The sequence below is a fragment of the Mauremys reevesii genome, linkage group 10 (assembly GCF_016161935.1).
Source record: "Mauremys reevesii isolate NIE-2019 linkage group 10, ASM1616193v1, whole genome shotgun sequence".
Classification (NCBI taxonomy): domain Eukaryota; kingdom Metazoa; phylum Chordata; order Testudines; family Geoemydidae; genus Mauremys; species Mauremys reevesii.
Window position 1 is genome coordinate 12935467 of NC_052632.1, and position 14330 is coordinate 12949796.

The 14330-nt window shown below is 41.5% G+C and overlaps 1 protein-coding gene across 14 annotated transcripts in view; it reads left to right on the plus strand.

Annotated features, from left to right (window-relative positions):
• Nucleotides 1-14330, plus strand: part of AKAP13 (A-kinase anchoring protein 13) — a 337762-nt gene that overhangs the window by 258692 nt on the left and 64740 nt on the right. For 10 of the 14 annotated variants that reach the window (XM_039490381.1, XM_039490379.1, XM_039490382.1 and 7 more), the window contains 3 exons: nucleotides 3545-3607; nucleotides 6426-6618; nucleotides 9515-9620. In XM_039490381.1, coding sequence (XP_039346315.1) covers nucleotides 3545-3607; nucleotides 6426-6618; nucleotides 9515-9620 — 362 coding nt within the window. The remainder of the gene's footprint in view (nucleotides 1-3544; nucleotides 3608-6425; nucleotides 6619-9514; nucleotides 9621-14330) is intronic. The other 4 variants (XM_039490388.1, XM_039490393.1, XM_039490389.1 and 1 more) reach the window with 1 other exon arrangement.

Below are 14330 nucleotides of genomic sequence, written 5' to 3' on the forward strand. Positions count from 1 at the left end.
TTCTCTCATTCTATCTCTTTACCACTGCCCCAGCCTCCCAGCCTTTTTGATACCCTACAAGCGAGTCCTGGAGAGGGGACAATGGCACAGCCTCAAACTAATTCCAGTCTATAGCTGGTCACACAAATGGCTCTTCTCCCTTCTCCCTCCACCCTCCTCCCCAGTCTTCTGCCAAGGGTTTGTATATATATTGTATGATGAGCCACTGTCCTCACTTTTGCATGGTGTTGCCAGTAGCTTGTGGGTGGCTCACCAGCAGGATTATAATTCTATATGTCTGTGTTTTCCACAGCTCTTGCCAATAATTTTGATTCCTCTCTGGGACCTTCTGCCATTTCCTCCAAGCCTCCTACTCCTTCATCTCTCAATTATAGAGTTTCTGCCCTGCAGTTTTGTAGTCACACTATAAAATTAATATAGTTAAGAAATATGTCTAGGTAGAGAGAGATTACACACACACACACACACACACACACACACACACACACACACACACACACACACACACACACACACACACACACACACACACACACACACACACACACACACACACACACACACACACCTACAGAACTGTCAGCTGTAGGTCAGTTTTCATTGTGAAGGAAATTGGATACACTCTCCTTCCCTACTTCACCCTCACAATACACACACAACTGCGTGAGTATGTTGAACCTTTGTCTTAGGGGACACACAGGTCATTTAGGGGTGTCAGCAGACTCTGACGGTGAGAGCAGCCGTGGAGCTGTAAATGATGTGAGTTATTCATAGTATAGCAGGACACTGACTCCCTTTGTGACCTTGAGCAAGTGTCTTATCCCCTTTGTTTCAGATTCTCCATCTGTAAAATGGAGATACTTCCTTGTCCTGCAGTGGTTTACTTAGCTGCTGATTACAATGCACTTTAAAGGTTGTGCATTTTAGAGCAAGGTGATTGTTCATAATGGATATTTATGTTAATGTTCTGGATCAGAAAAGATCTTCTATATGTCTGATGGCCTGCTGAGCACAGGAGCTTCATTGACAGATGCATCATGGCTAGGGCCCTAAGAAATTCACAGTCCGTTTTGGCCAATTTCATGGTCATAGGATTTTTAAAATTGTAAATTTCATGATTTCAGCTATTTAAATCTGACATTTCACAGTATTTTAATTGTAGGGGCCCTGACCCCAAAAGACATTGTGGGGTGGGTGGGTCGCAAGGTTACTATGGGGGTGGGGGGCGTTGCGGTCTTGCTACCCTTACTTCTGTGCTGCTGCCAGTGGCGGTGCTGTCTTCAGAGCTGGGCAGCTGGAGCACAGCAGTGCCACGCTGGTTGGGAGCCCAGCTCTGAAGGCAGAGCCGCTGCCAGCAGCAGTGCAGAAGTAAGGGTGGCATGGTATGGTATTGCCACCCTTATTTCTGCGCCGCTGCCTGCAGATCTGGGCCCTCCGTCAGCTGCCACTACTCTCTGGCCATATAGCTGTGAAGGCAGCAGTGCAGAAGTAAGGGTGGCATGGTATGGTATTGCCATCATTCCTTCTGTGCTGCTGCTGGCGGGGTGCTGCCTTCAGAGCTGGGTGCCCGGCCAACAACCGCCCCTCTCCAGCCACCCAGCTCTGAAGGCAGCAATGCAGAAGTAAGGGTGGCAATACGGCGACCCCCCCCCCCAAATAACCTTGTGACGCCCCCCCCCCCGGCAACTCCCTTTTGGCACAGGACCCCCAGTTCAAGAAACACTGGTCTCCCCCCATGAAATCGGTAAAGTATGGAGTAAAAGGACACAAAGACCAGATTTGACAGGGGGAGACCAGATTTCACAGTCCGTGATGCGTTTTTCATGGCTGTGAATTTGGTAGGGCCCTAATCATGGCCCAATCAGCAGCCTCAATGTGAAACTACCTTTAATTCCTAGACAAACTGCTGCTGGATACCCTCAGACTGAACACCATGGGTTCTTCAGTTAACTGTTCGTTCTTCTTTATTCATTTAGGTTCCTTGGCCCCATTTTCGAGTACTTCCTGTTTTGCTTGGAGTGCTGGAACAAAGAGTGGCAAGGGAAAGATGACTTTATGCCTCCTTGCACTCCCTGTATTCTGGGGCCACTTGGATCCTGCTCAACCCCTGATGTCAGAGCCAGCTCTAGGGCTGCTCAAACTTACGTTCTGTTTCCCATAGGCCCCTGGGCCAGAGAGCAGTGCTCTCTGGCCATGCTTCCTACCCCGGGAGCTGGGAACAGGACCAGTGTAAGGTCACCCTGGTGGCTCCGTGTTGGTGCAGGACCTTGCAATGGGGGTTTCCTGGGGCAGTTTTCTGCCCCCTTTAAGCACAACAGCTGAATAGAAAATCAGTTCCTCTGTGCTCGAAAAGTCTGCAGTTGGGCTCTGTTGGGCATATTTGTAGGGCCAAATTTAACAGTGTAAATGCTAACTGGCAAAGAAATAATAATTGAAACCATTGTTTAAAATGAGAACCAAAGAAACTGTCACTGTGTTTTGAAATTCTAATTGTTTTACATGCAAGATGGAGACTGTTTGGTTCTTGGCACTAGTATTTTGACAAGAGAAACTTTCATTTCATGTAAAAGCAGCACAGAGTCCTGTGGCACCTTATAGACTAACAGACATATTAGAGCATGAGCTTTCGTGGGTGAATACCCACTTCGTCGGATGCATGTGGGTATTCACCCACGAAAGCACATGTCTGTTAGTCTATAAGGTGCCACAGGACTCTTTGCTGCTTTTATAGATCCAGACTAACATGGCTACCCCTCTGATAATTTCATTTCATGGTCCCTGATTTGGATTAATCCTAGATTCATTGTGAAATAAAAGCAAGACGCATTGCCTAGTGCAGATAAAGCACAGAACTTGGAGTCAGGAGAGATGTAGTTTCTGTTCAGGCTCTGACATTGACTTGCTGTGCAACCTTGATCAGATCACTTATTCTCGTCTTCATTCTTCCTCATCTGTAAAATGAGGTGAATATGCTTACCTGATGTGGGGGGGGGGCTAATCCATTCCGTGGTTGTGATGCATTTTGCAGATCCTTAGATGGAAGGTGCCATAGTAGTGCTGATTACTGTTGTTATTAATAGACCTGTTACCTCATGGCCATTTGCTTTATGTGAAATTGGCCTTTGTGGGTCTCAATCCCATTCTCTCTCTATGAAATGCTATGGCTTGGCTTGACTGGGTTGCATGTGCCAATGAAATGAATAAAAAGTTCTCTCACTGAAAAAAAGCTGGTACAGCTTTTCACCTATGGGACATGGAGTGAGCTCCCCTTTCACCTCCAATTCAGGATTGGTGTCCATTGGTGGAAGCAGTTCAAGGGAAGCTTGCACTACTCCACTACCTGCACCATCCCTGTTCTGTGGTAACTAACAGGGCTTTAGTGGCCTGGACTGCCGATCTGGTACCTTTCATCCAGTGTTAATTAACATACAATGCAAAAATCTTTCTAAAATTAAATAAGGTTAACCGAGTCCTGAAGCATTCCCTTTCTGTGACAATCCAATAACTGCAGCCCTTTTCCTTTCTCTGCCTTTGATATCCTCAGTTTGAGCTGGTGTCCCTCTGGCGTACAGTACATTCCCATGGGTGCTGACTTTAATTGTAGAAGGTATGGTATAAATAAATGTGCAGCAGCAAAGGGGCATTGCAAACACAGTATTGTTAGTTCTTCGTGTGGTCATCTGTTTCTCTGCTGCTCTGGCTGGAATGTGCTTGTGTCTGTTTGCTTTGTCTGTTCTCCCCCCCTCCCCCCTCCGTCACATTTGGTGTTGGGTCCTTCAGAGACTAAAGTGCAGGTGAAGGTGCTGGTTAGTCTCTGCTGGTCTTGAGTGTCAGAGAAGCTGCATTATTCACCTGGAGCTGCTTTTTTTCTGTGATGATGATTTTTAGGCACATCTCACACAATCAGAGCAATGAAAGTGACAGCAAAAGAATCTAAGCTAGAGTTAATAAGATACAGTTCTGTTTTCCTCCATACTGACTGATATTTTGTAGGCGTTTACATTCATACAGACTGCTTCTAGTACAATGAGAGTTCCTTTTGCTCTCTTGAGCAGAGAAGCTAGTCATTTAAACCTCTCTAGAACAAAATCTGATAACCACAGATTTGGTTTTCTCAGGCACTTCAAACTTGCGTGTCCTGTAGAAAGTCCAGAGTCAGAATTAATTATCACAGGTCAGATCCTCAACGGAGGTACACTGACAGAGTTGAAGATCTAGACCCAGATTTATTTTTGCCTCCAACAGTTAAAGGATAGAATTTCTAACTGTATTTTCTGGAGGCTAGATAACTCTGAGGTTTGGAATACAGATTGTTTACTTTAGAACACTGATTTAAATGTGATCCAAATACAGTAGGTAAAAACCACAGATCATTATTGGCTGATGACTGTTTGAGGGCATATCTGAAGAAAGTTGCTGTTCTGAGCCCAGTTATTAGAAGATAGATGTCAAGATCACAGCAAACTACCAGCGTGATTTGGGGCTGGAAGAATAAAAGCCTGTCCTCCCTAGATAATAGGAGTGGGACAGCTTTCCCCTTGCAGATGTTTGGGAGTAAATTTTACAATGCATGCTATAGCTAAACACAATGCAATTAAAGGCTTTTGTGAATTGATAAAATTGTAAATTCTGTGATTTGTCTGCCTCTCGTTTACTAACTTGAAAAAATCTTTGGAAGCCAGACATCTGTCTCTTCTGATTTAAGATTTACTTCAGCTTTTGCTTTCAAGATGATACGTGTTTGTCAACCACCAGCCCCTCCAGTGATGTAGAATACTAATATCCATTTGGTGTCTACGTGGATTTAAAGCTCCACTATACATCACAAAGTATTTTATTTTTCCGTTTAACATGTTTTGAATGTTAACTCGATAGTGAGTTAGATTTCATGATTAACCTTGAGTCCAAGTGTGTTGTACATATTCAGTGTTTTCTGTAAATCACTTGCCCCTTACCCAACCACAGCAAATTCTCATATAATATACGATGCATAGAGAGGACAATCAAAAGAACATAAAAGTGTCACTGTAATTGACATTTTGTCTTCAGGTACTCACAGGCCATTAAATAGCAATTGATTCAGCTCCAAAGTTTGAAAAAAGAAGTATTTGAAATGCTAAGGTTATATAGCGGGTTCCTATCTGAAAGATGTCAGGAGGTGCACTGGAACTAATGTGTTCATCTTTCACCTTTAGAAAGAGGGGCTGAAATCCTCATTCATGTCAAAAATGAAAATGTGTGTACTGGTGTCATCTTTAGTTCTTACTGTATATTGGACCATAACAAAAGCCATCTTTCTCAGGGAAGGCCCTGGATCAGAATAGCAGTGTTTGCTGCACATGAGAATTGAGCTTCAGTGATAGAGCTATGTTGGGGATCTAAGACTGGCATAGTTGGGGGCACTGCAGGTCAGGAATGAGGTGACTCTACAGATCTGTAGGGTGACCCAGGCCTGGAATTGCAAAGGATGCTGCAGGTCAGGATTGAGGAGCTGGATACAGTGCTTTTGATAGAATGGTGAGGCTGGGATGATAATGTAATGTGTGGCGGCAGGGAGGTTGGTGTTGCAGGTGAGAATTGAGCTATGCTAGCATGGCTCTTCATAGGGAAAACTTGCATATCAACAGCCGTCACTGTGACTGAGTCTGGCCAACTCTTTCATAAGCACCAATGTTGCAGACAAATGCTTTTTGTTTTGTTTTAAGGGATCGAGTCTGGCTCAGTTGGATAACCTAGCTGCAGAGGCAAACGCTGAAATGTGATTCATTGGCCGATGGAGACAGCACTTATTTAATACTTAGATTTTGGCACTAGTGCCCTGCTTTCTGCCAAAGCCTTGTACAGTGGCAAATGCTAAGCAGCATCAAGGTACATCTCTGCGAAGAAGAGTTGTACACATTCAATATGCTGTCTATAAACCAATGGCTTCATAGCTGTGGGAGGGTATAGAACATTTCAACATAGAACTTCTGTTCGGGGCAAATAGCATCAGCGTATACCAGCTATGTCTAGCTTAAATTGAGCCGCATCCAATATATCATTTGAAGCTGAGAGAATGGAATGAGTGGAAATAAGCACACCTAAGAAAGCTCCCGGTTTTTCTTTTGCACTGTTCAAGAGAGTGAGGAGGAGTCCAATAACACAGAAATGTATTGATCCATTATTCTCACGCAACCATTTGCCTGAGTGTACCAAGATACTGCTGTCTGCAGTGAACACCACAAGCTGCTACCTGCACTAGGTCACATATATTACTCAAGGAAGTAACACAAACTGAGGGAGTAATATACGTTTCACTCCACGATGAATGTCGAGGTTGCATCCTCTTTGAATTAGAACGTGCCTCATGCACACAGTTCAGGTGCCACATTGTATGTTAAAGCATAAAGAATTTCCAGGGTCTAACCTCTCTGATTTTTCTTCAGTTACAGCCTAGAAGGCCTTGCAGGAGACTCCGATGATGATAAGAAGCCCTCCTCAAATTTAGAGACTTCCTCTTTGAGTTCCAGAGACCTCAGGCGAAGTCCACTTGCTAGTGATGACCGTGGCTCCTTGGTCTCACTCACTGAAGAGGAAGTAGAATCTGAGCAGGGGGAAATCAGAGGCTTTGACCGTCAGGTAAATCTGTACATTTTTTATTGTTGGGTTTTCACAAAACTCTAAATCAAAGGCTCCAAAACTTTGCCCTCTTTTCATGCATAATACAGAGATATTCTCATCTTTAATGTAGATGTGTGCCTGGCAAAGGCTAAAAGATGCATCACTCCCACTTAATCAAAGTGACCTTGCTATTCAGCCATAAAGGCAGCATGGTTAGACCCTAGGACAGAGAACAAGTAACTCCTGAGTCCTCTGCTACGGACTGGATGGTCTTGGAAAAGTCACTTTGCTTCTGTATAATGAGGCTTAAGAAAATGAATGTTTGTCTGAAGATGTGAAGCGTATATAAGTACTAAGTATTATAGTATCTGTTAAGTTTTTTAGGTTTATACCCATAATGTATAAGAAAATGAGGACCTTTCTCTTTCATAATAACCTGTATTCTGATTTTTTTAATTGTCTGATCCTACTGTTACAAGCAGCAACTAAATGCAATATAACAAATGGAGAATTATGTAAATTTAGGTTCACCTTTTTGGAGAGGAGGTAGATGGGGATGATTTAATCAAGAGAGATGGGCCTGTGTTTTGTGGACATGTATCTTCAATCTGTTTTATTAAAAAGGCAAATATATTAAATGCATTGAGTATCTGAAAGCCACACTTCCACCATAATACAGTAACTCCTCACTTAACGTTGTAGTTATGTTCCTGAAAAATGCAACTTAAAGTGAAACGATGTTAAACTAATCCGATTTTTCCCATAAGATTTAATGTAAATGCAGGGGGTTAGGTTCCAAGGAAATTTTTTTAGGGCAGACAAAAAGCGTTATATACTGTACAGTACTGTACTGTACTGTGGTTGGGAAGTGCCCCTGGCTTATCCCACACAGGCAGAGCCCGCTGCAGGCAAGGATGCAGCGGCAGCTTCCCCGGAGAAGAACAGGCCCGCCTCTTCCCATCCCCGCTCCACTCCAGGCCCACCTCTTCCCACCCCCGCCGCATCCCCGCTCCTTCCCCTGCCCAGAAAGCCCTAAGCACCGCCAAACAGCTGTTTGACAGCACTTAAGGCTTTCTGGGAGGGAGGGGGAAGAATATATATATAATTATTAATATTTATTATATATATATTAATTAATTAGTGGAGACGCCGCACTTCCCTGCTCCTGCCCCTCCCTCCCAGAAAGTCCTAAGTGATTGGTGGTTGGGGAAGCGCTGGGAGGGAGGGGGAGAAGGCGGAGAAGAGGAACTTGTGCAATGCTCCCTTGTAAAGTTGCTGCTCTTCCAGCCAAACGACATTATAAGGGAGCACTGCGCAACTTTAAACGAGCATGTTCCCTAATTGAGCAGCGACATAACTTTGAAACAACGTTAAGCGGGAGGATGTTAAGTGAGGAGTTACTGTACTTCTCTGGGCAGACACAAAATAACGGGGGGTTATTCAGCTGCCCCTGTTTAACTGCTGGAGATAGTCTTTGTTGACTGATCCTGGCACATTGATTTTCTTTGACATCTTCATGAGTCTCACACTCACAAATTGGTGTTGCTTAGTGCATCTGTCACTTGAGCATCAAAGTGTTGTTGAAAGTGGCATTTGAATCACAGCCTAAGTAAATCCTCACTTCTCCAGGTGAAGGGAGTAACCAGGGCTCATGAGAACTGATGTGTGAGAGCTGGCATTACGACGTGGGATTGTATCTCTTAGCCATTGCTTTGATGAATGGTGTTCATTGAAAGTCCATTGTTACAGCTACATACCCTCAGTGTCAGACTCTTGCCGTTTTGTACTGACAGCTGATGTGTAACCTTGATTTCTGCGTTCCATTAATAGCCTAAGGATAAGCAATAGAACCCAAACTGAACTCTTTAAGGTTCGAGCTTCTGGGGCAGTAACAGATAATTTAATGTAATGGAAGATGAATGACACAGTGAGGGACAGCATTAAAAACTTTATTTAAAATAAAACAATTAGTTAAAGCAGACAGGCGTTACAGTATAGCCATACACTGCATTGATACCCACATTCCAAGATAAAATGGTGCATCCAGGCTGATCAGTCCCAGGATGAGAAGAAGGAGTATATAATCCTTTCTCTCTCTGGTACCCCAAATTAGCATTCTACTCTTTATATAATCAATTATAACACCCCTTAATTAATTAGCATTAGGACTACCTTTTACCGTATTTACCATAATTAAATATTTTCTACTTTCTCTTTGGTTGTTTAATATTACACATAATCTTACTTAATGGCTACGTAAATATCATTCCAATAATTATCAATACAGACAGCATTCTTCTAAAATGTTCACATTTTGTCTAATACACTTGTTAAAACCAGAATCTGTTTACAACATGGCCTAGGATTGTCTCTGAATTTATCTCTAACTTGCCTCTAAATTATCTCACTTTACTCATATTTTACTAGGCCTTATTATTATCATGCCCAAATTTAAGGCCCAAATGCATATTTTCTACTTACATTTCAGCACATTTCTATTTAACATAAGCAAATGTCATCTCTATCGGCTACAGCTGGAGGGGTTGAAATCACAGCAGTATTTTCATTGGTCATCAGACAACAAACATACATTTTATTGGCTTGCCAGAGAAGGAAGCAGCCTGTGCTTACCTTTATTTTTGTTACATACTTACATTTGTTTCTCATTTTTAAAGACGTTGCATTTCACTTTTACAATTCCTCTGTGTTTTTGTCATGCTGCAATTTACCATTTGTGTGCCCTACCACCATAGTTGCGCCCATCCCTTTGGGGAAGGTATTCTTGACTGTTTTGATGTTCGAGTATTTAAAGGGATGGGCAACTAATACATTTAAATACTAGACTGTAGTCTGCAGTTGGGGTGAGGGCATTGCTTGGCATATCTGCTTAATAGAGTTTTTTTCTATTCCACAGACACGCCAAAGATCACAGCCGCATGGATTTAGTTTCTGTACTTCTGCCACTTCTCCGCTGACCAAATCCATTTCGCTAATGACAATCACTCAACCAGGACTAGACAGTGAGTAAACATGACTTTCCATTTGCCTTATTATCCCATATGCAGTTTTCACATACCCCTTGCTAACTCCCCGAGATCGAATTCCCCCCCACCCCCAGCTTTCTTTCTGTCTTATTACTTGAAGTAGAGGTATGCTTCTCTACTGCATTTAATTACAAAAAAGGGGCATCACTCATTTTTAGACCCAAATTTACCACCTTGCATACCTAGAATTATTTTACTCTGTTAACATCAATTATTGGTATTAGAACTGATGTTTCTTGAGTATATTATAAAAAACTGATTATGTTCATGATAAATCCCGTATCTTTTTTAATTTGTTCCTCTGCTGTTACTATAATGCTTCCTCGTTTGAGGTATTACTTTTCCATATCTTGGAGAGTTGAGAGATGTAGAGATATGGAATCCGAATCTTCTGTATCTTCAGGAGAAAAGCCATAAGACTAGTGTTTAGGCCGGAGAGGGACTGGCCTTCCTGATATTTGTTCTCTAAAGGAATTTACTCATTAATATTCCTGTTACCCGGATCCACCTTTCTGTGAGTTGAAGGGCATAATTTCAAGTTGCATGCTTTGAGGAGAAACAACAGATGCAGGGCTGAAATGTCTAATGTCTGGGGTGCTTTTCTTAAGTTAATTTCAGTGAAAAGAATAAGTAGTTTGCACAGTCGTCTTTGTTCCAGATGTGTTTGAGAAGACCACACGCTGCTTCTCCTCACTAAGTGTTGGCCAGGCAGTATGTTTTGTCTGGTTTTATACAATTCCTCATTGGCTTTATGAGGCCAGCTCTGAGCTTTTTCTCATTACTGAAATGCATATGTTCTGTAGTTGATTCATCAGTCTTTACATATTGTGGATTAAATTTTACTAAAAATAACGTGTCCGTTTTTGGCCTATTGGTCAAAATCATCCAAACACAGTTAATAGTTACACCAGAGTTTTGTTTGGCCTTTCATTTATAAAAAACAATTCTATTTCACCTAAATTCATCATGGGGCTCCTCCCCTGAATGCAGTGACAAAACAGCCATTCAGTGGGAACGTCACACCCAAACAGACCTGTTCCTAGCAAAAAGACATGCTTTAAAGTAAAGTGTTTTATTTCGTTTGTACGGTTCTCCCTGTTAGCTTCCAGAGAGGGTGCCTTGTGACATTTTTAAGTTCATTGCCCTTATTCTTCCATGATAAATAAGCATGTGGCCTAAAGGATGTGTCCCATAGCAACAGTAACCAAAACACCGCCAAATCCATCCAATAAAAATAACTACATCTTACTCTATATTATGTCACACCCTCTTTCCTCTTTTTACTCAAGCCCTTCATTTTTTTTTAAGTAAACAGTTTGTTGGCATCATTTCCAGTTGCTAACCAAACACTCTAAATAACACAGTCCCAGAAAAACAGACGTTTTTTAGAGGACCAGAAAGCTTGGCAACCTAATGCTTTTCTCCCCATTACTTGGAAACTTTCTGTCGGGCTCACTGAGGAGACTGCATCAGTAGAAGACTTATGCCACCTCACTTTCAAGTAAACTGTGACCCATTTCATGAAGAGGTTTCCCTCATAATGCACATTACAGGTACCAGCAAGACCTGAATTGGGAGCAGATAAACTTGGTCACAAATCCCTCCCTTTTTTTATATTTATTTTTTGTCTAATTAATATCAGCCCAACCAGAGCACAATTCAGGGAATGAAAGTGGTAACTCAAACGAGACTATGGAAATGGAATATTGTTAATCAAACCAGTTTAGGGTAGAATAGTAGGGTCAGTCTGGTGGCAAGAGCTGGGCCAAATTATGGGCCTAAATTTTCAAGACTGTCTAACTTTCTGAGTGGCTATTTTGAGATACCTTAGAGAAGCCTGGTTTTCACTGGGCAAATGCTCAGCACTTTCTGAAAATCAGGTCCCTTTAAGATGTTTGAAGTTAGACAGCTAAAAAGTAAGGCATCCAAACTCATTAGTCATTTTGAAAATTTTTGTCATAAGGTTTGTTCCCAGCTCTGCCACTTACTGATTGTGGAAACTTGGCAAAACACTTCACCTTTCAGTGTCTCCATTTCATCATAATCATCATGGCAAATCCCAAAGGGATGTAGCCTCCTTGTAGAACAAGTGCCACCTAGTTCGATCTTTAGCAAGGTCATCTTTAAAACAGGCATGATGATAATTCTTACCAGCCGAAGGGGCGTTGAGTTTTAATGTTGGTGAAGTGCTTTTGTGCCTTTTGTTGGAGGATCTCACAGTATAATACATAACTTTATTGAATTTCCAAAACTGAACATCGATCTGTTCATTACAGCATATTTAGTCTATATTTAGTTATACAAGAATAAATCTCAGTGAATTCATAGAAATAAAGTAAATAAAATCTAGAATAAGTTTAATTGTCCATGATTATTCTGTCCAATTGAATAATTTTATCAGAACATAAGAACAGCCATATTGGGAGAGGCAAAAGGTCCATCTAGCCCAGTATCCTGTCTTCTGTCAGTAACCAATGCCAGGTGCCCCAGACGGAATGAACAGAACTGGTCATTGTCAAGTGATCCATCCCCTCTTGCCCATTCCCAGCTTCTGGCAAACAGAGGCTAGGGGCACCATCCCTGCCCATCTTGGCTAATAGCCATTGATGGACCTAACCTCCATGAATTTATCTAGTTCTTTTTTTGAACCCTGTTATAGTCTTGGCCTTCACAACATCCTGTGGCAAAGAGTTTCACAGATTGACTGGTCATGGTCTGAAGAAATGCTTCCTTTTGTTTGTTTTAAACCTGCTGCCTATTCATTTCATTTGGTGGCCCCTGGTTCTTGTGTTATGCTATATGCTATAAAATAAAGTTTATCCCAAACACTCCAAGGTGCCTGGATGGGAAGAAAACAGCTTGTTTTGCGCAAAAGCTTTAAAAATAAAACCCAACTGGGTAAATGTTTGGGGGATTTTGGCCTTATCTTGGTCTCTGCATGTGCATGTCACATGTTGGTTTGGGAGCTGGTTGTAGAGTTGCACTTCCTCTAATCTCCAGATCTGCTGTTCTTGCTGCATCCACACTGTCCTGAAGGAATTGGCAGATGTGCATTTAGTATTCACAAATGCTAATGCTGCAGCATTTTTATATAATCAGAGAGTTTGCAAGAGCTGTTAGCTGGAATATGCTGAAGGCTGCTTCCAATTTGGGAATAACACATTTCCAGTGAGGAGAATTATTACAATTGCATACAGGAACTTCTAAAACTAAAAATAACTAAACTGAAGTAGGAACTAAGCCAGGCCTGGGGAGCTTGTTCTCTCTACATTTAAAATATTGTGGCTTATCTTTCCTCTTTGAGAATAGTCTGACAAGATAGTAACCTAAAAAGGAGAAAAAATAATTCTTCACCATTGTGGTTTTCAGAGCGAAGATGCAGGGAACGTGAGTGATTTGTTTGTCCATCAGCAAGTTTATTAGGGTATATGAATAAAACTGTAACTTAATTTTGTCTGCAAATGTCCCAGCTAAATGTCTTCCACTGGGAAATGCATCTCTGAGTGTTTTGCATTAAGCAGTGCCATTGATTCTTGAGTGTGTCACATGACCTTGACCAGTTCCTGCCATGCGTGGGCATATTGTTCAGTGACAGTGAAAACACTGCGGGAGATTTTTCATCATGTTGCTTGTTTTGTCTGGGTAATCCTGTGCATTCTGAATTTCCATTTTGTCTTAAGGTACAGAACCAAAAATATACAAGAGACTCGTTATAAATGGTCAAAAATATGTTTGTTCTTTTCAGTTGTTTCTTGAAAACTGAATTTGGTTCCTTAGCATTTGGTTCCTCTATTGTGCATGCATGCACGCAAGTTTGTGTGAAAAAGGATTGCTCACAAGCTCTAGGATGTATGCGCTGATTTGTTGTTGTGGCATTGCTCAGAAAGGCTGAGTTTTGTTGTAGGCATTGCTAGTATGCTTAAGAAAATAAAGCATTAAAGCATTTATTGTTTTGTGTGGTAAAAGGTTTTTGAAGACAAAAAATTACATTGATCTTGAAGAAAGGTGTTTTTAAAAGATAGGTCAATTTTCTCCCCACCAATTGTTCCTGTAGGTAACTGTCTATGTTACCTCCTTGTTTTCTTTAGTGACTTCCTGCAGCTAACTGCAGTATTTCAAACTGATGTGCTATCTTATGTCTGCTTGGTTGCTCTTTAAAGAAAAGGCTACTTTTGTGTGACTCTAAATTGCACTGAAAAGCAATTCCTCTCCACAAATCCTTAAAACTATGCACATTTCAAGTTGAGTATCAGTCTTCTCTCTTTCTCCTTTTTGCCTCTATTTTCCCATATCAAAAATCCCTGTAGTGTTTAATAGAAAATAATAGCCACCCTATAGAATTTAATAGGGAATCATATCTGTGCTGTAGAATTCTGTACTATGACTAAAAACTTACAGGATTTAATAGCAAATCATACTCATCCTACAGGTGTGTTAAGAGTAACTTTACCAGTTTAGTAGGATTCTATATTGTTTTATCCCTATTACATTCCATAATACTTTTCCATAAGAGCTATTATGGCTGTTAGGACACTGTGCCTCTGTTTCAAGAAAACTACTCTCTTTAGCCAAAGATTAGATGGTCTCCTGCTATTAAGGCACTTCTCTGTGGCAACAATACTAAATAAATAAATAAAGCTAACAGTTCAGCAACACTGTATGGCTGTAATAGCACCTGGTATGCCA